The sequence below is a fragment of the Fundulus heteroclitus genome, chromosome 7 (assembly GCF_011125445.2).
Source record: "Fundulus heteroclitus isolate FHET01 chromosome 7, MU-UCD_Fhet_4.1, whole genome shotgun sequence".
Classification (NCBI taxonomy): Eukaryota; Metazoa; Chordata; class Actinopteri; order Cyprinodontiformes; family Fundulidae; genus Fundulus; species Fundulus heteroclitus.
This window is the reverse complement of record NC_046367.1, coordinates 3,629,113-3,650,656: the sequence shown is the minus strand read 5'-3', so window position 1 is coordinate 3,650,656 and position 21,544 is coordinate 3,629,113. Positions and strand designations below refer to the sequence as shown.

The following is a 21,544-nucleotide window of genomic DNA, read 5'->3' as shown; positions in this document are numbered from 1 at the left end:
ATCAGAAATAAAATTACAGGATTGTTCCCCAATTATTTGGCAAACACCTTTTTCTACGCTAGTAGGTAATCTAGAGCCAGTCTGTTTTGCAAAGTCATAGTTCTGATAACCTTTTTTAGTTAAAGCAATCCATCCATCCATCCTCTTCCGCTTATTCAGGGTTGGGTTGTGGGGGCAGCAGCTTCAGTAGGGAGGCCCAGACGTCCCTCTCCCCAGCCACTTGGGCCAGCTCCTCCGGGGGAATCTCAAGGCGTTCCCTGGCCAGCCGAGAAGCATAGTCCCTCCAGGGTGTCCTGGGTCTTCCTCTGGGTCTCCTCCTAGTGGGACGTGCCTGGAACACCTCACCAGGGAGGCGTCCAGGAGGCATCCTAACCAGATCCCCGAGCCACCTGAACTGGCTCCTCTCGACGTGAAGGAGCAGTGGCTCTACTCTGAGTCCTCCCCGGTTGACTGAGCTTCTCACCTTATCTCTAAGGGAGAGCCCCGACACACTACATGCCCCCAGCATGCGACATGGTCGCCCTAACCCTCCTACAGAAAACCTTATCTCTTTGCCATGGAAATGGCGTAAAAGGTGAAGATGGACAATGCTCTGCCTTTTTCCCTGAAGAGCCGCCAAACTGAGAAAACAGATACCCCGTTTACACTACCCCTTTTTAACCATGCCGAGACCAGTCCGAGCTCGGTAACTGAGATAACTATTGAGCGTATATGGAACGCAAACTGAACTCCACCGTGCCAGACACAACCAGACCGCGCTAAATCTAGACCAGTTCAATAGGTGGGTTTGGCTCGGTTTTTCAGTAGACCGGTTCTCTAATAAAGAGCGCATTAGCAGACCGCGTCATCTCCTTACAGCCAGCTGACATTTCAGACATTCATAAAAATACTAGCTTCCCTACCGTGACACACGATTTCTAGTGATGATTCTGCTTAGCAGCGTTATGAACCTCAGCGTCTGTTGTTGTTTCCTGCATCCGTAAATCCTTATTAGACGTTTGTTTGTCTTATCCACTTCCCAAAAGCTGACTTTGTCAAGTAAATTCACCAAAAGTTGCCGTCTTCGCCTGACTCTCTGCAAACAACGAAATATCACAATAATAATCAAGCATAACTTCCTGAATGTTACGGGGCCGCCGTTTTGATTTGCTTGATTTCCTCCTTCAATCCTAGAGAGCAGCAGTACTGCAGATTGTCACTAGGAGGCGAGGAAGCAAGGAACCGGATAGCATGATGTGTAAACGGTCGTCAGAACCAAGCTTGGCTTGGTTAACTGATCCAAGTTCGGACCGAGCTCGGCATGGATCGGTTTAACAAGGGTAGTGTAAATGGGGCTATTAAAGCTGTTCCTCACGCTGGGCTTTCCCCTATGTGGCACGTGATTTGATTTCTCGCTGGTCCGAGAGTTTGCTGAATAATTTAATAGTATTTAATTTTAATACTTAATTATACTGAAACGAGTTTGTTTAACTGTGCTGAATATTTCTAATATTGTGCATGCAGTTAAGTGATTTTTGCTGTGTTTGGTTTTTTGATGATAAATTGCCTGTGTCGACGGGCGACTCAGAACTCTCCTTCCTCCCCTTTTCTTCCTTTGTCTATGTTCGGTTTCCCACATTTTTCTTTGAAGTCTTTTGTTCAGGAGTGAGACCGGCTCGTACTCAGAGTCCGCCCACACTAGGCTGGTTTTAGGTACGTCATTAGAAACAGGGTCAAAAATCCACGAGAAGTGCTGGATTTTACTCACCCATAAACACGACCTGGCACTGATGTCTGGTCTGAATGCAGCTTATATGGTGGTGGGAGCAGGTGAAACCGGAGAGAGGTGATTGCAGGAGGGGTGGAGTTAGGCAGGTGTGCGGAGTAAGTAATCAGACCAGGCTACAGTGCCGAGACCCAAACATAAACTCAGGAGCAGGCCAGAGACAGAATATAAACAATTACTGGACTAAACAGGAAAATAACTCAAAACAGAGAAAACATCTGAAAGTCCAAACAGAAAACAACTCTCAATGGGCAAACCCAGACCATGATATGTCCCAGAGGACGACCCCAGTGCATCAGGCAGTCCGTCTGGTGACAGAGCCTTGCTGGGGAGTGCTGGCTGGTTCCCCTGGCCCCCCCCCCCCTCAAAGGACTGGGGAGTGCCGGCTGGAGGTGGGTCCCCTTGGACCCCCTCTTTGTGGAGCTTGGGAACGGTGGAGAAAAGCGAGCCCGCTCCCCAAGAACTCGGGTGCAGAGGCGAGTGCTGGACCCTCAGCAGCCAAAGCAGGAACCGCGGCATCAGTCAGGCCCCCAGCAACAGAAGACCAGGGGAAACCATCCTCAGTGAAGTCCTTGGTTGCTGGCAGGCAGGACCCTCTGGTGCAGGCGAAGCAGGAGGGCTCTCGGCAATCAGCGAAGGACCCTCGCAGGCAGAGGCCGGACCCTCGGACTGAAGGCAACTAGTTAGAGCTGGATATCTAGTTAGAGCATTCCCAACCCTTTTATTGAGGAGGGACATTTGACCTGAAAAGAACAACAATCTGTGATTTTTTATGAAATTCTTTGGAGAATATTTAGCAATATCAACTACATGAAATGGTTTATAAAGTGATGTCATGGCGCCTTGAAATGAAGAAACGTCAGATGTAAGGTAACCCATTTTGGTTTTTAAAGGTTTTGTAAAATAAAGAGAAATACATAGAAACATAGAAGCAAAAAGTAGGACCTGAGCTAGCAACACAATTATTTAATGCATCCTTTGTCTTGTTTTCTGTGGTCAGATTTGAAAACTCCTCCCTGTGGACTGTTCATGTGGGATTGATAGAGCAGCCGATCCATGGGGCCCAGTCTCTGGCTGTAAAAAGTATTGTTTACCATGCCCAGTACCAGCCCAAAGGATTGGACTATGACATTGCATTGATGGGACTAGAGGAGCCACTTGTTTTTAATGGTACTGCTGATGTTTTCCAAGCTATTGCTTATACTAAAACTTTCTTACTCTTATGAACTCATATGATGCTCTCATTTTTCATGTTTGTCTTCAGTTTATCTATGTGACCTCAGGAACGGTTTCTAAATATTCAACCCTCTTTGTACCAAACCACAAAAGAGTTTGTAAGGACTAAAGGAGGCACTGATTCAAATACAGTTTATTAAATTTACAGGTTCCGGGAAACAAAGATCAATTTATTTTACTGTACAAAAAGAAATGACCACTTTAAAAATAGGAGTCTATGCTGGCCTGGAATCCTGATCGCTGCGAGAAATGATTATAACCCCAATTAAATAAATTAGACCATTTGGGGAGAACTACTAAAGAAAAACAAACGAAATACACCTTGATGTCTCCCAACAAAAACACACTCACTTCACAAACCCTAGTGAATACAACACAAAACACACACACACACACCTGAATAAAACCAGCGCAGGACCCAGGGACAGCATTGGTCCTCAGGTGGGTCAAAACGAGACCAGGGAGCTAAACCAGGGAGCCCCTGCTTTTAAAAAAACTAGAAATAAACAGCTAAAACAGTCTTTGAACAGTAATTGAAACACTAAGTAAAACAGCAACTGAAACAGTACCAGGTCAACCTGTACACAAAAGAAGTCACGTTAGACCAGCACCTTACACATCCAGGTAATGAGAAACTGCCTTTTTACCTCTCTAAGGTGAAAACCAGTCCACGGCAATCTGTGTGTCTCTCTGTAAACGTGTTGCCAAAAATAATCAAAGAGAGTGATCAACCAAATCATCCTATAGCAACCTCACACTCAATGGTAATTATACCTTTACAGGAATCCTCAGCTTCAAATCTGCTCTCTTCAACAATCTACCCACTTTTAACTGGAAAGGCTGATTACCTGCCTTGTTAACCACCAGCTGTGCGCTGTCACAGCGTCCTCCATATATGGGCAGGAGGAAGGGTGCACAGCACCATACTTCTGAGACAGAATGCCCCGGCTACATCTATATAGCACCAAATCACAACAAATGTTGTCTCAAGGCACTTTACAAAAAACAACTGAACTCAACTGAATCATACAGATTCCAACATTCCTTTTCTTTTTCTTGTCTTTTAGCCTGTCCTGTCCATCAGTTTAGTACTCAAATTTGTTATCTGAGTTGAGTAAGCCCAGCAGATTTACTTTCATAAGTGGAGCATTACGGCTTCCACTACAATGTTTCGCTTGATAAGTATGAATTAATTCTATTTGATTTTATTTATATAGCACCAATTCACAACACATGTTCTGCCAAGGCACTTTACAAAGTCAAATTCAATCAGACATACAGGTTGATAAAAAATAATTAATCTAAGGAACCCCAGCAGACCGCATCAACTCTTTCACAAAAATAATACAATCCTCCTGTAAGAATGTGTATGAAAGGCAAGTTTATTGATGTAGCATTTTTTCAGTAACAAGATTATTCAGAGTCATCTGCAATGTCAATGGTTTCGTAGCAGTTTTTCATACTGAGCAATCATGTAGCGTCAAGCGGAGAGCTCCCCTTTAGTGGAAAGAAACCTCTAGCAGATATAGTCACAATGTGAACGGCCATCTGACAGAGCAGATACATAAAACAGCACAGTGACACACCCAAGCACCCAGCCCTGGATATCAAGAATCACCAATGCACTGGCAGGCAAGGGCAAATTATCAGGGAGATAGGGCAGACTATGACCCAACCTGATAGAAAAAACGGTACACACAACTGTAATCATACATTTCCACCCACATGCATACACACACAGATATTCACCCCTACACAGCCACAACACCAGATGCTGTACAACACTCCCCATACACACACTATAATCCCTGATCCAAGTACTGATACATCAGTGGGGCAACCACGATACCAAGAAGGTGGTCCCCTTTATTCCAGGGTGGTGATAGCTTTTCACCAAAAGTAGCTGAGATGTTCTGATTCAGTTCAGTAAAAAGTGTAAACATCTGTATGAACTGGGATACTTTTTTGTTGTTATTTGGTGCTATATACATAAACTGAACTAAATTTAAATGGCTGTGTTGGTGTGTGTATAATCCTAACACATATAATGAAAAGACATTATGTCAGATTCTTGGAGACATACACCTAAACCTCTTTTCTCTAGGCTTTGTGGAACCCATTTGCTTACCTAACTATGGAGAAGAGTTTTCAGAGGGCACAATGTGCTGGATCTCTGGTTGGGGAGCAACAGAGGAAGATGGTGAGTCTATATAGATATTTGTTTGATAATTTTGTGAGTACAACTGCAAAGCATCCCATGATTATACAGCTAATTTTGTAATCGGAAGGTTGCGGGTTTGTTTACAGTCACATGTCGATGTACCTCTGGGTAAGGCACTTAACCCCAAATTGCCTACTGATCTGTGTATTAGTGTGTGTGCAACTGACTGAATGCAGCCCTAATGTACAGTACTGTCAGTGGTCACTTTTTGTTCCTAGGAGGCACCAGTGTTGTTCTACGCTCAGCCATTATCCCACTTATCTCTACAAAGACTTGCAACCAGCCAGAAATTTACAAGGGTCGAATCTCTTCTTGGATGATTTGTGCAGGACACCTGGAAGGAGGAATTGACTCCTGTCAGGTAATGCTCCACAATTTAGTATGGACAACAAAAGTCTCTGAACAAACATATTTCCTTCTTATGTATTTCATATTTACCATGCTATTTTTTAACATGTCCTGTCTGGCAATGTAGAAATAAGAATTGATGTCTTAATGCCAAAGAGAGCCCAATGGATTTCACTTTCACAAGTGAAACATTACTGCTTTCACCATAGTGCTCCCCTTGATTTATATATGCAACAAGCTTTATTAGAATTTATGCTTGGACAATTTCATGTTAAATAGACACTGAAACAGGAAGGTAGGCAAGGAAAAAAAAGGAGAGAAACAGACTAGACAAAATGCAAAATGAGAGAAAAGGTGAGAAAAGGTGTGCTTCCCCATTATGATGTTGCCGAAACAGTCGTCCAAGAAGCGGGCTGGTTAAGGACTCCTCGTCCAGTGTCTTTTATATGACACAATTGTTAGTATTTAAAAGGTTACAATGTTTTACTTTAATTTAGTGGCTTGCTTTTACCTGAGTTGATCGGATCATTATTACCAGTATAGCATAATTTTTACTTACGCACAGCTCTCGTGAGATCTCCTTTTTTATTTTATTTTTTTTCAGTTTTCGTGTAAGTGTCAAATGTGTAAAGCAGCATCACAGGGAGAGCAAGCACAACTCTCCCTGGATGGCTGTTCAAGCAGTCAGATTTATGTCTTCTGGTCTTCTAATACGTCCACTGTTGTTAAACCTCTTTAGATTTGTAAAAAGCAGTTTGGATCTCTGTAATTTCCTGTGTCTTGTTTGTGAGAAACTCTTTAAGTGAACTAAAAATTTCAAATCTGCAAGAACTGTTGTTGCCATTGGATAGAAAATTTCTTAATTTTCTATCTCTCCGATGGCAACAACAGTCGTTGCAGATTTGAAATTTCTATTCCAAATCTGCAATTTGAAATTTACATTGCCAATTATTTGAAAAAAATAATTGGCAATGGACAATTGTCAGGGTGTGAATGTGTGTGTGAATGGGTGAATGACTGAACTGTAGTGTAAAGCGCTTTGGAGGTCGTCAAGACTAGTTAAAGCGTTATACAAGTACAAGCCATTTACCATTTGTCGTTGTGTTCTCCATTGTACTCTCTGCAGCGTAGCCTGAGCTACATTAACAAACTACGTCATTGTACCACGTGACCCAAATTGTGGATTTTCCACCTAGCGGTCGCGAGGGACAATTTTTAGTCCTTAAAAAAAACTTTAACAGCGCATTCACGATCTTTATGCCACATTTTTTGAAAATATGGTCACTAATGCATGTATTTCCGAGTTGGCCGATCTCAGATTCAAGAAGTACTTTAATGACTCTGAGGTAATTAGATGTGTTGATAGGAAGAAGATTACGTATGGACACGGTTTCATTTTGGTTCTGCAAAAACAATACTGATGTCCCAAAAAACATGAAGTAGTCTATTCCTGTAGCCCATATTACTTATACATATACTTATACCCTTTCATATACAGAAATTATATTTCTACAATATTTGATGATGTTCATGAAATTGAAAACATTTATATAATAGAAAGAGAAGATTTTTTGTAATTCAAGTTTTTATTTTATTTTGAAACTTTAAAAATAAAAGACAGCAAAAATATATTTCACTTTATCCTATCTGGGCCAAAATGATAAAAGTAAATACTTAAAATTAAAACAAAAAAGTGAAATATCAATGTAACAAGATTGAAACTGTTTCTTTGTAATAGAATGGGTAATTAAAGTGACATTCTGACCTTGGAGAAAGGAATTAGACAATTTTTCCATTAAATGTCACAGATCCAATGTCTGTATTGTTATTCCCTTGAAAGTAATATTTTATTTTTTGTTTGCATTTTGAAAAGACTAAGTAATTCCAGGTTGACACTGCGCACACAGACAGAACTTTGGTGGAGAGCAGAATAAACAGAGGAGGGGGGCTGGCGGTGTTTGTGAGTGAGAGATGGTGTAGCGCGGCTCATGTTCACGTGAAGGAGCTGCTCGGATGTGGAGTTACTTGTGGTGAGCATGAGACCGTACTATCTTCCATGTGAGTTTGGTCACGTGATCGTGCTCTGTGTTTACATCCCTCCCTCCGGACACCACCGCTGCGTGCAAGCGGATCCACGGCGCGGTGACCAGGCTGCAGATACAGCACCCCCGCGCTCTCCTGCTCATCACAGGTGATTTCAATCAAGCTTCCCTTCGTTCCACCCTCCCCATGCTCACCCAGTATGTCACATGTACAACAAAACACAAAAAAACTCCACTATATACCAATAGTGAGAAGGATAATAGCGCAGAAGAGGTCGTAAGGTCAGTGAAAGTTTGGTCAGATTGAGGCCACTGAGAGACTGAGGGATTGTTTCAGTACCACAGCCTGCATGTTCCAAAGCTCTCATGGTGATGACATCAACAGCCTGACTGAATGTATCACTGACTACATGACCTTCTGTGTGGAGAGCAATGTGCCTACGCGACAGCTACGGTGCTTTCCAAACAACTCCCCCTGGGTGACCCCTGAGCTGAAAGCCCTCCTGAACCAGAAGAAAAAGGCTTTCTACTCATGGGACAGAGAGGGGCAGCGTAGAGTTCAGCGGGAGCTCCAATGGAGGATCAGGGCAGCAAAGAAGGACAATGGGAGGAAGATGGAGGAGCAGCTAGCACAGAACAACGTCAGAGATGTGTGGAGAGGTCTCAAGAACCCCTGACCCATCCACACCTTTGGTCCTGCCTTCTTCCCCGCTCACAGTCACAGGTGAGAGGCCAGCTGATGAGGCTGAAACAGAGGAAAGCCTCAGGACTGGATGGCATCCCCCCAAGGCTGCTGAGGACCTGTGCAGATGAGCTCTGTGATGTCTTCAGCTACAATCTACAACCTGAGCCTCAGCCTGGGGGTGGTCCCCACCCTGTGGAAGATCTCCTGTGAGGTACTGGTTCCCAAAACGGCAATAACCTGTGCAATAGTTCTGTTAAATAAGAGACTTCAGCAGTTATAGTTATCTCACTACCTCACTGTTGTTCTTTACCTGGTATCACTTTAACGTACAATTTATATAAGTCACCTTAAATCTCTTCTTTATTTCTTTTTCTTTTTTCCCCGATCCACTGTATATATGTGGATGCACTGTATATATCTCATGCACCATTTCCTCCTTTTGGCACCTTCACTGATTATCAGAATCAGAAATACTTTAATAATCCCAGAGGGAAATTGTTGTTTCAGGACAATCACCATAACAAACAAACAAATATCACAAACATTTCAGGGGGAGACGATTTACTAAGGCCTTGCTGCCAAGGTCACCACACGGTGTCCACATGGTGCTGCCATTACTCTGTGAAAAGATAGAGGCCACAAAAAAGGAAGGTGTGAGGGGAAAAAAACATAACTCAAACTTTATCCTATAACAGGATACAGTTTGAGATATCAAAAACCTCTTGCACAAAAAGCACAAATAAGACAAGACACATTTAGCAGAAGGTAAACATTTGAGACCAGGCACGTGTACGTAAGTTAATCAGTGAGTATCAGTTATGTGTGTCTGTTTGGGTGAAAGTGTTTATATTTCCGTGAACACTCTCCGGAGGTCATTGTCCTTGATGTTATTAGCTGGCCAACAGTTCAGGAAGCATCCACAAGTGTCCTCGTGGGGGGCCATGGGGGGCCGTGGGGGTCCGTGGGGGGCTGGGGGGGGGGGGGGGGTCCCGTTTCGGAGCATTCTCTGCCATAACAATCCAGGAGTAGAGATAGGGAGGGCAAATATGTTATTTGTAATGAGGGCAAGCTGCACTGCCTTTCCTATCAGCTTTAAGTCTTTTGCTGGCTCCAAATGGTAAAATCCAATTTTCCAAATTGTTGGGCTTTTCCGCGCTTCACTTCCACATTTTATCACATCACCCCCATGAGCTCACCGAAGCCAGTCTGCGTACCAGCACATCCAGCATTTCGGCTCTGCTCCTCCACCTTCCAAATGTCCGTTCACTGCCTTGGTGATTCAATTCAATTCAATTTTATTTATATAGCACCAATTCATGAAACATGTCATCTCAAGGCACTTTACAAAATCAAAATCAATCATATTATACAGATTGGTCAAAAATGTCTTATATAAGGGAACCAGTTGATTGCTTCAAAGTCCCGACAAGCAGCATTCATTCCTGGAGAAGCATAGAGCTACAGGGAGAGTCGTCTGCATTGTCCAAGGCTTTGCAACAATCCCTCATACTTAGCAAGCATGAAGTGACAGTGGAAAGAAAAACCACCCATTAGCAGGAAGGAAAAACTTCCTGCAGAACCGGGCTCAGTATGAACGGTCATCTGCCTCGACCGAAGACAGAGCAGAGACACAAAAAGAGAGACAAACAAGCACAGAGCAAACATTGATCCAGGAATCTGTTCTATATTAGATGATAATAGCGGGTGAGCTGTCTTCTCTGGATGATGTCTCAGATAACAGAACGCCAGACCAGATGTACCTACTATGAAGAAAAAAAGAGAGAGAACAAAAATATATAAGCAGAAATGATGACAAGCAATGCATAATTGAAGAACAGTAGAACTTGATAGAGTGAGAAAAATAGATCCTGATGTCCTCCAGTAGCCTAAGCCCATAGAAGCACATCCCCATAGGTAGGACAGGGCAACATAAGCCACTCTAGTTATAAGCTTTGTCAAAAAGGAAAGTTTTAAGATTAGTCTTAAAAGTAGACAGGGTGTCTGCTGCCTCACGGACCAAAACTGAGAGTTGGTTCCACAGGAAGGGTCACTTGTGGAGTACCACAGGGTTCAGTCCTCGGACCAAATCTCTTTACTATATATATGCTTCCGATCGGCAAAATTATCAGACAGCATGGGATTATTTCCACTGTTATGCTGATGACACTCAGCTATATTTATCCATAAATCCTGATGAATCCAATCAATTACTTCGACTGCAGTCATGTCTTGATGACATCAAAAGCTGGATGACTTTAAATTTCCTGCATCTAAATTCTGACAAGACCGAAGTTGTAATCTTTGGGCCAGTCCTCAAAAAATAAACTTCTTAACCAATCACTTAATCTGGGTGGCATTAACTTGGCCTCTGGTAATAAAGTAAAAAATCTTGGTGTTATTTTTGACCAAGACATGTCATTTAAATCCCATATTAAACAGATTTCCAGGGTTTTCCTTTTTTCACCTCCAGAATATCTCCAAAATTAGAAACGTTCTGTCCAGGAGTGATGCTGAAAAACTAGTCCATGCATTTGTTACTTCAAGGCTGGACTGTTGTAATTCTTTGCTATCAGGAAATCCACAAAATGCAGTTCAAAGCCTTCAGCTGATCCAAAATGCTGCAGCAAGAGTTCTGATGAAAATCAACAAGAGGGATCATATGTCTCCAATTTTAGCTTCCCTTCATTGGCTTCCTGTTAAATCAAGAATAGAATTTAAATTTCTTCTTCTAACGCATAAAGCCCTTAATAATCAAGCTCCATCATATTTCAGAGCTCTGATTACCCTGTATGTTCCTAACAGAGCACTTCGCTCTCAGACTGCAGGTCTGCTGGTGGTTCCTAGAGTCTCTAAAAGTAGAATGGGAGGCAGATCCTTTAGCTATCAGGCTCCTCTATTGTGGAACGAACTCCCAATTTTGGTCCGTGAGGCATACACCCTGTCTACTTTTAAGACTAATCTTAAAACTTTCCTTTTTGACAAAGCTCATAACTAGATTAGCTCATGTTACTCTGAGCTACCTCTATAGTTTAACTGCTATAGGCTTAGGCTACTGGAGGACATCAGGATGTAATTTTCTCATTCTATAGAGTTCTACTTTTCTTCAATTATGCATTGCGTGTTGTCCTTTCTGCTTTAACTTTCTGTTTTCTCTCTTTTATCTTCATAGTAGGCAGGCATGGAATGGTAATCGGGCGTACCGGGCATTTTCCCGGTGGGCCGACGTGCTGTTTGGGCCGGCAGACCCGACAGGTATATTAATGATATGTATTATTATTAATATTATTATTTTATTATTATTATTATTTTATTTTATATATCGGCCTCGTTATATTTGCATAATGCATGAAGAAAAATAAAATCAGCAGCGCAAGAGTCTGTTCCGATCATCCGGCCCTTACCACAGGCTACTGCAGCCCATTGGTTATCATCCCTGACAGTCTAAAGGGCTAGGCCAATCATAAAGTAGAAAAACACCTTCACGCTCCATGTGGAACTTTGTGCAGCGGTGTTCACAGTAGTAATGGATAAGAAACGCAAGGGAGGCGCAGAGAAACTGCACGAAAACAAGAAACAAGTTCTTCAAACGGACGCTGCGAAATGTGTCAAACTGACTGACATGTTCCCAACAGCAGGCCCTTCATCTGCTCCGGTGTCTGATGTAAAATATGGTGGTGGTGGTGGTGGTGGTTGTAGTCAGTGACGTGCGGTAGGGTTCATAGCTGGTGAGGCACTGACGTCATCAGTCAGATTTACTAATATATACACTTTACAGAGTAGACTCATTGCAAAGTGCTGAAGGAGACTGATTGAGCCAAATTAATTCACCAAGAGACATGGAAAAATATTGATTATTTGATGAAGAAATAAAAATAAATTATTTGTCATTTGACTGTAACAGTTTATGAGTTATGATGGATTTCTGCATTTGTAACACATTCTAAAACTATAACCCACATTAAGCACATTTCATTACAGAAACAAAACATGAATAATTATCGCTGTCTTACCTCTACTTATAAATCAAGTTCATGCGCAGCTCTTTCTGCACAAAAATATCTTCATTTTCCAGTAAAAGTTCTCTTTATCTTCTTCAGTTTTAAAAGTCTCTCAGTCTCAGTGGAGCTCACTGCCAGGGAGGAAAGCCTTCCTTGATCAGTCCTGTTCCAGCTGTATGTTTAGAGTCTTTTTTTTTTATTATTCAAATTTTTATTATGGAACGATAAGGAGGGCGTGTATCACCTCCATTTACAAAAGATGCTACAGACATTTACTAGCATCCATTCAGTTAAACATATTGGTCCATATTACATACCCCTTCCTGTGTTTATCCTACCTCCGGTATTTAGTGTTTCATTTTTTTTTTTTTTCCTTTTTCCGCCCCAGACCCTCTCAGAGGAACGGGGAGAAAAAAGAATAAACAAACTGGTATCACGTCATAAAAACTTTCCTGAACTGTAAAACAGTATACATCGAACAGAGTAGCTAAAGAACAGTAGGTGTCACCTCATTTTCATTGTTTTCAGACCTGGAGTCCATGAAAGTTTGCCATGGGGTCCAAGATCTTTCAAATCTGTCCTGTTCCAGTTTCAGTGCAAATGTCAGTTCCTCCATCTTGCGAATGTCTTGGATGATGTTTATCCAGTCTTGTAGCGTGGGCGTTTTATCCGTCATCCATTTTCGAGTGATTGCTTTTTTGCTAGCAGTAAGCATTATATTGAACATGTATGTTTTATAGAACCCCTTTACACAATTTGGTCTTCTGCCCAGGAACAACGTCTCAAAGTCCAGAACAACATTGACCCCAATAACAAACTCTACATTTTGTTTAATTGTCTCCCAGAAGGAAAGTAGTTTAGGACAGCTCCAAAAAATATGAAAGTGGCCGGCTTGACTCGACCCACATAACCTCCAGCATGTTCTGTCTGCATTTCTGCCCCTCTGAGCTGGTGTTTTGAAGAAGCGTGTAGCAGTCTTCTAGGCAAATTCCTTGTAGGCTAGTGATGATGTACATTTCCAACAGTTATTCAAAATATCAGACCAATCCTCAATGAGAATTTGATCGTTCCTTTCTTTGTCCCATCTCTCCTTTATATATAGTGTATTCCCACCCGCCAAGATTTGTAGTTCATTATACATTTTAGACGTTAATTTATTAATGGGGGTTGATTGATACGATTTTAGAAAGATGTTCAATATGTCGACAAATGTTCCGTCTAGCTTATCTTTGTTTGTTTTTTCTAGATAATGCCGGACTTGTAGATAACGGAAAAATTCTCTGTTATCAAGGCCATATTTTTGCTTGATATCTTGAAAGGTCCTCAGACGACCTTTTTGATATAAGTCATTGTATTTTACCAAGCCCTTATCAATCCACTTTTTAAAAGTAATATCTGTTTTATTTGGGGTAAAATCTTGATCATATGCTATCCACCTGATTGGTAAACATGATTCTTTATTTTCTCTTACTAATTTTGACCAGGTCTCGAGTGCTGTTTCTGAACATGGATTGAGTTCTTTAAGGTCTTTTATTAAGTCTATATTTCCAATTGCTGCTTGCAAGGGGACACCAATGCTTTTGCATTCAATCTCCTTCCATTTTGCTGTGCATGAGGGATCACACATTTCCACCAGTGGGATTATTTGTGCTGCTTTGTAGTAGTTATTCATATGTGGGAGTGAGAGACCTCCTTTACTTTTATTTAACTGTAAAGTTTTAAATCTAGTCCTTGGCTGTTTCCCTCGCCAAATAAATCTTGAAATCAGTTTGTCAATTTCTTGGAACATAGATTTGGCTGGTTCTGCTGGTAGTGACTGAAAAAAGTATAGTAACTTTGGCAGCATCATCATTTTGATAGCCTCTATTCTCTGCATGAGACCCAAATAGGGTAACAGGCTCCACCTGGATATGTCGTTTTTATTTTAGTCATTAATGGGTCGTAATTTACTGAGACAATGCTCCTTGGGTCTTTAGGAATGGTCACTCCCAGGTATACTATTGAGTCTGTGTCCCAATTCACTTTGAAGTTTTCCTTATCAATATTATTGGGTAAATATTAGAATGTCAAAACCTGAGTTTTGTGGGAATTCAGCTTATAACCTGAAAATTTCCCATACTCTATCAAGGTTTTATGTAATTCTGGGAGGGATTCCCGAGGTTTTGCTAAGTAAATTAGAATATCGTCTGCGAAAAGCGCTAATTTTTGTTCAGTATGATTTATCTTAATGCCATGTATTTTGGTGCTCTGTCTAATCCATTGTGCTAAAGGTTCAATAAATATGGCAAATAATAATGGGGATATAGAGCATCCTTGTCTGCACCCTTGCTCGATTTTTATTTCTTCTGATAATCACCCGTTGATCCGAATCCTACCTGTAGGTTTGTTGTACAATTCCTGAATTATCTTTATACATTTATTGGAAAAGTTGAATCGGGACAAGACTCTGAATAAAAATGCCCAGTCCACAGTGTCGAATGCTTTTTGGGCGTCTAGACCCAGTATTATTGCTTGTTCGTCAGTCCTCTTAATATGATTAATCACGTTTAGGGTTCTTCTAATATTATCTCTGGTACGTCTCATCTTTATGAATCCTGTCTGGTCTAAATTTATTATATCTGGAAGAACATGTTCTAGTCTTTTAGCTAATATGGCTATAAAGATTTTATAGTCTTGATTAAGAAGACTAATTGGACGGTAGTTCGAACAGTTTAGTTTGTCTTTACCTTCCTTTGGGATAACTGTAATCATTGTTTCCCTCCAGGAGGGAGGAATTTGCCCCCCATTTATAACCCAATTAAATTTTCTCAAAAGAATAGGAGACAGCGTTTAGAGTCTTTTTAAGTGCTTTACTTGTTTAGCAAAACTCGCTAATAATACATCCATAACTTGCTGTCACGCTACAGTTTTGGATCAGGAGCGGTGCTCCTTGAGCGCCCCCTGCCTAGAGGCCGAGGAACTGCCGGCCTCACCTACAACCAGTTCTTTGCTGTTTATGATCGGCCAGCACCACGAAAACATGTTATCTGCACACAGTTTGATGACCAAAACACAATTTGTGATCCACATATATTAAATTGTGGAAAATCAGCTCATAACTGTTTGAACAATTGAATGTATGATCTAGAGACAGGAGGATGCATTCACAGAATGGAAGCCAGCGCAGTTAACATGGGATTGCGCAATCCCAGGGGAGGCCAAGTGCGCCTGTTTAGGAACCATGACAATGTGGTGGGCCAGTCTAATCCAAAATGCCAGGGCCGATTTTTTGTCCCAGTCCACCCCTGATAGTAGGTACACCTGGTCTGGCGTTCTGTTAACTGTGACATCATCCAGAGAAGACGGCTCACCCGCTATTACCATCTAATGTAGAACAGATTACTGGATCAATGTGTGCTCCTGTGTTTTTTGTCTCTCTTGTTGTGTCTCTGCTCTGTCTTCTGTAACCCCCAGTCGGTCAAGGCAGATGACCGTTCATACTGAGCCCGGTTCTGCCGGAGGTTTTCCTTGCCGTTAATGGGGAGTTTTTCTTCCCACTGTCACTTAATGCTTGCTCAGTATGAGGGATTGCTGCAAAACCATGTACAATGCAGACTACTCTCCCTGTGGCTCTACGCTTCTCCAGGAGTGAATGCTGCTTGTCGTCAATCAACTGGTTCCCTTATATAGGAAATTTTTGACCAATCTGTAAAATCCGACCCAATCTGTATAATATGATTGAACTTGACTTTGTAAAGTGCCTTGAGATTACATGTTTCATGAATTGGTGCTATATAAATAAAATTGAATTGAATTGAAGGTTATAATATGAATTTAGCTATAGGTCTCCACTTTGTTTCAAAGGTTTCCATCTTGAGCTGTAGTCTTGATGTTACTTTTTCCATAATATAGACGTTTCTAATTCTATCTCTCCACTGAGTAATGCTGGGAGGGTGTGGTTTTAACCAGGCATGTGTTATACATTTCTTTGCAGTCATAAGCATAAGTCTGATCAAATATTTATTGTCTTTGTCAATCATGGTCCCGTGGGATTATTCCTAAAATATATACAGATATATCCAGATCTAAATGGATGCCCAAAATACCCTCTATCTCTGTTTGCACATTTTTCCAAAACTTGGCCACCTTTGGGCAATCCAAAAACATGTGGGTAAAATCCTCCACAATTTCTCCAACAAAGCCAAGATGTTTTACCATATTTACATGTAATAATTGGAGGGTTAAAGTAACGCATCTTAACTTTCCAGTCAAATTCCCTCCACATCCGGCTATTAGTTAGTTTGTGTCCAGAGGTAAAGGTTTCTTCCCAATCCTCATCTGCTATTATTATATTGGCCTCCAATTCCCACTTTTCCTTAATTTCCTTATTATTTACATTGGTTTCATGTTGCAGGCTTTTGTATATTTTTGTATTTTGAGATCAAGCCTTTTTTTGATTCACCTTTTGCTATTGATAATAAAATTTCTTCAGTTTTGGTCATATCTGTTGAAATTTTCCACCAATCGCTGTGATTCTGAAGATAATGTCTAACCTGCAAAGATCGATAGAAATCAGTTTTTTGTAGATTAAATTCCCGTGGAATTTGTTCAAAGGATTTGAATGTTGACCCCTTAAAAAGCTGCGCTATGAATATCAGTCCTCCTTTTGTCAATTTCTCAAACCTTTTATCCATAGTAACTGGGATAAGATCTGGAATCTTAGCTATTTTTACCACTGTTGATATAGTGCCAGGAAATTATTCTTGACCAGATATTAATTGTTTCTTTAATCCAGTGATTTTGGATTTTGAGATTTCTTTGAGCCGTCTTTATTGTAAAGGGTAGTGAATCTGGGGACAAAATTGGGCATGCCCTTTGTTCCATGTTTACCCATATTGTCTCTTGATCTTTTGCTAACCATAATGCTATGGCTCTCAATTGAGCAGCCCAATAATAGTGCTTTAATTCAGGTAAGCCTAGCCCTCCATTACTTTTTGCGAACCGGAGTGTTTTGAGTTTAATTCTTGGCTTTTTGTTTTGCCATACAAACCTTGAAATTCTTTTATCTATCTCTTTAAAAAAGGAGTTGGGAATGGAAACTGGAAGTGATTGGAATACAAACAGTAGTCTTGGCAGGATATTCATTCTGACTGTTTCCACCCTCCCCCCGAAGGTCATAAAAGACCATCTTTCTAGGTCTTTTATAATTTCCTTCCTCAGCTTCTCATAATTTGCTTTGAACAAATGTGAAATTTGAGGTGTGATGAATATACCCAAACATCTAAATCCTTTGTTGGTCCATTTAAACTTTACTTTTTCTTTTAGCTGTATTGGGCATTCGGCAGATAGCATCATTGCTACCGATTTACTTTTGTTATTCGTATATCCAGAAATATTCCCTTACTCTTTAAGGCTTTCCAGTAGAGCTGGTACCGACCGGAGTGGTTCTGTTAAGAGCACCAATAAATCATCGGCAAACAACAATACCTTATGTTCCACCCCTCCCTCATCTCTTATTCCCCGAATTTGTTTATTCTGTCTTATTGTTTCTGCCATTGTTTCAATACTAACCGCAAATAATAAAGGACTTAAACAGTTGTCCTTTCTAACTCCTCTCTTAAGATCAAAAAATTCTGAGCAGTGTCCATTAATTTAAAATTCAAGATTTTGGTTTTTTATAAATTATCTTCACCCACTCCACAAATTGTTGTGGAAATCCAAATCCTCGTAGTGTCTGGTATAGAAAACTCCATTTTACCCTGTCAAAAGCTTTCTGGGAATCCAAACTAATCAAGAGGGAGGGTTGTGATTTAAATTTTGAGTATGATATTACATTTAATGTTCTTCTAATGTTGTTCGCTCCCTGCCTGCCCGGAATGAATCCTGTTTGGTCTGGGTTGATCAATTTAGCTATATGTTTTTGCATTCTTTTGCCATTATACTTGTTAGTATTTTTAAGTCGTTGCATAGTAAGCTCACAGGTCTGTAGCCTTCGCACATAGTTGGGTCTTTGCCCTCTTTATAAATTACAGATATGATGGCTTCAGGCCATGTTTTAGGGGGGTCCCCCACCGTTAGTGCATAGTTAAATACCTTACATAATACTGGTGTTAGTTCTTCTCTAAATGTTTTGTAGAACTCCCCTGGCAGTCCGTCTGTCCCTGGTGATTTGTTGTTTTTGAGGGTTTTAACAAACATTCAGAATTTCCTGTGAAGTTATTGGCCGTGTCATTTCCAGCGACTGTTCTTCTGACAGAGTTGGGAGATTAATTCTTTTGAGAAAAGAGGATGATTCATCTTCCTGAGTATTTCTATCTGAATCATCATAAAGCTTTTTATAGTATTCTGCAAATGCTTCAGCTATTTCTTTGGGTAGTGTTTTAGTCTGCATAGTTGAAGGGTGTTTTATTTTAGAGACGTACCTATTTACTTGAGCTTTCCTAAATTGAAATGCCAGAAGACGACTGGCTCTATTTCCCATTTCATAATATCTTTGATTTTTAAAGCATAGAGAGCCTTCTGCTTTGACAGTTAGTATCTCCTCTAATTTAGTTTTTGCCTTTTTAAGCTCACACATTATTTTTTTATCCCCTCGTTTGTGTTCCCTTTCTAATTCTTTGATCTTTTTTTCCAACTCCCTTTGTTCTTTCATTCTGGCTTTTTTCATTCTGGATGATATTTCTATTATTTTCACTCTTATTACTTTTCCTCCCTCCCATAATATTGTTGGTGAAACTTCCCCATTATCATTTATTTGAAAGTAGTCCTTCAATGACTCCATGATTTCTTGGACAATTTTTCCATTTGATGTGATTGATACATTCATCCTCCAATATCTGAAGCAAGGTTCCTCTCTTATGCTTAAAGTTAACATAATAGGAGCATGGTCACTTATAGTTATATTTTCTATGTTACATTTTTATACCTTATGTATATGTTGCTGAGATATGTATAAATAGTCAATTCGAGAATAGCTTTTATGTGGATTCGAATGGAATGTGTAGTCTTTTTTCTTGGGGTTGGTATTTCTCCAAGCATCAATGAGGCCAAGCTCTCTAGTAATATTATTTAACCTTCTCGATTTTGTTGTCTGTGGTCCATAGTCAGAGGGGTATCTATCTAATATATTATTTTGAACCGTATTAAAGTCTCCCCCCATCAGTACCAACCCTTTTGCCTCATCTGTTATTATTTTGACTTTTTGGTTCAAGAAAGCGTCTTTCTACTTGTTTGGGAAATATACATTTATTACTGAAATTGTCATATCTCCTATACTTCCAATAATCATTACCTATCTTCTTTCTTTATCCTTAACCTCTTTTTCAACTTCAAACAATATCTCTTTTTTGATTAAGATTGCTACCCCCCTCCTTTTTCCAAATGAGGCATAAAATGCCTGACTTACTTCAAAAAAAGGTAAAAAAAAAAACAAAAAAAGCAACTGGACTTGTTTTCCGTAGTTGAAGACGTTTCGCTTCCTCTCCAGGAAGCTTTCTCAATTCAAAAAGTCTGGAGTAATGTGGAGTAACAAGCTTTATACAATTGGCAAACAAAGGCCTTGTAATGGCTTAGATAACATGCAAATTTAACAGAAACAGGACCACCCCTTAATGGGCGGTCGTTAAAGCCATTAAGCCAGCAGATTGGACCGAAACTGGTCTGCTCCTCTGTAACGAGGAGTCGTCAGGGTCGTTATTGGCTTGTCTTAAAGGAACAATGTTTTGTTCACCCGAATGAGGGTGAGAGTTAAGGTGATGATTGGCTGGAATTAATCCTATAGCTGTGTTGTAAGTTTTTGAGAGTTGAAACCTAAGGCCTCCTCCTCCTCTGTTCAAAGTTGTTTTTTCTCTCTTAACGTAGATGGCTTCCTTGACACCCCTTTCAAACCATCTGTCTTCTTTGTCCAAAATGTGAACATTTTGGTCCTCAAAAGAGTGTCCTTTGTCCTTAAGGTGTAGGTGGACAGCAGAGTCTTGTCCTGAGGAGGTAGCTCTCCTGTGTTGAGCCATGTGTCTGTGGAGAGGTTGTTTGGTTTCTCCAATATAAAGATCAGAACATTCCTCACTGCACTGAACTGCATACACCACTCCGCTCCTCTTAGGTTTGGGGGTTTTGTCCTTGGGATGCACCAGCCTCTGTCTGAGGGTCCTGTTTGGTTTGAAATGTACTGGGATTTTGTGTTTGGAGAAAATCCTCCTACAAAAAGAAAATCACTGACTACCTACAACAACTAGAAAAAGACAGGGTAATTAACCGCTCATCTTATTATAGGTTATATCCAGGGGAAGACATTCCATGCTTATATGGACTACCTAAAATTCACAAGGAAGGAACACCACTCAGACTCATCGTCAGCAGCATTAATTCAGTAACATATAACATTGCTAAACAGCTTGCTAGTATTTTAGCCCCCCTGGTGGGGAACACACCACATCACATAGAAAACTCCAAGGACTTTGCTAACAAAGTCAAACATTTAAAGATGGAACCAGGGGAAACTCTGGTGTCTTTCGATGTCACTTCACTTCTCACTTGCATACCTACATCAGAGGCAGTAGAAACAGTCAGGAAACGTCTTCAACAAGACCGGGACCTAAATAACAATACAAATTTCACTCAGGACCAGATCTGTACCCTACTGGACCTTTGTCTTTCTACAACTTATTTTAAGTTCAGCGATCATTTTTACAGACAGAAGCATGGTTGTGCCATGGGATCTCCAGTCTCACCAATTGTAGCCAATCTTTACATGGAAGAAATGGAAAAGAGAGCTTTGGGAACCTTCAGAGGAACACCACCAAGCCACTGGTTTAGATATGTGGATGACACCTTTGTCAAAATCCAATTAAAAGGGGTGGAAGCTTTCACAAGACACATCAACTCGGTGGACAACAACGTCAAGTTTACTCGAGAGGATGCCAATGACAACAAGCTACCTTTTCTCGACTGTTTGGTAAACATGGAAGGAGATGGAAACCTCAACATTGAAGTGTATAGGAAACCCACCCACACAGACCAATATCTTCTTTTTGACTCACACCACCCACTGGAGCACAAACTTTCTGTCATCAGAACCTTACAACACCAGCATATTGCCTGACTTACCCACTCCCTTTTTATTTTCTTGTGTTCATTCTCTGTTAGGTGTGTCTCCTGTAATAAAGCTATCAAGCATTGTAGATTTTTTAGTTGAGTCAAAATCTTTCGTTTAATTTCGTTTAATAGGGGGGTTCAGACCATGAACATTGTAGGATACTACATTTAATCTGT

The 21,544-nt window shown here is 40.6% G+C and overlaps 1 protein-coding gene across 1 annotated transcript in view; it reads left to right on the top strand.

Moving 5' to 3' along the window:
* The window catches only part of tmprss3a (transmembrane serine protease 3a), a 202,925-nt gene that overhangs the window by 130,195 nt on the left and 51,186 nt on the right, over positions 1–21,544 (top strand). Inside the window, exons 10-12 of the mRNA XM_036138765.1 lie at positions 2,766–2,935; positions 5,106–5,201; positions 5,441–5,583. Of these exons, the coding sequence (XP_035994658.1) occupies positions 2,766–2,935; positions 5,106–5,201; positions 5,441–5,583 (409 nt within the window). The remainder of the gene's footprint in view (positions 1–2,765; positions 2,936–5,105; positions 5,202–5,440; positions 5,584–21,544) is intronic.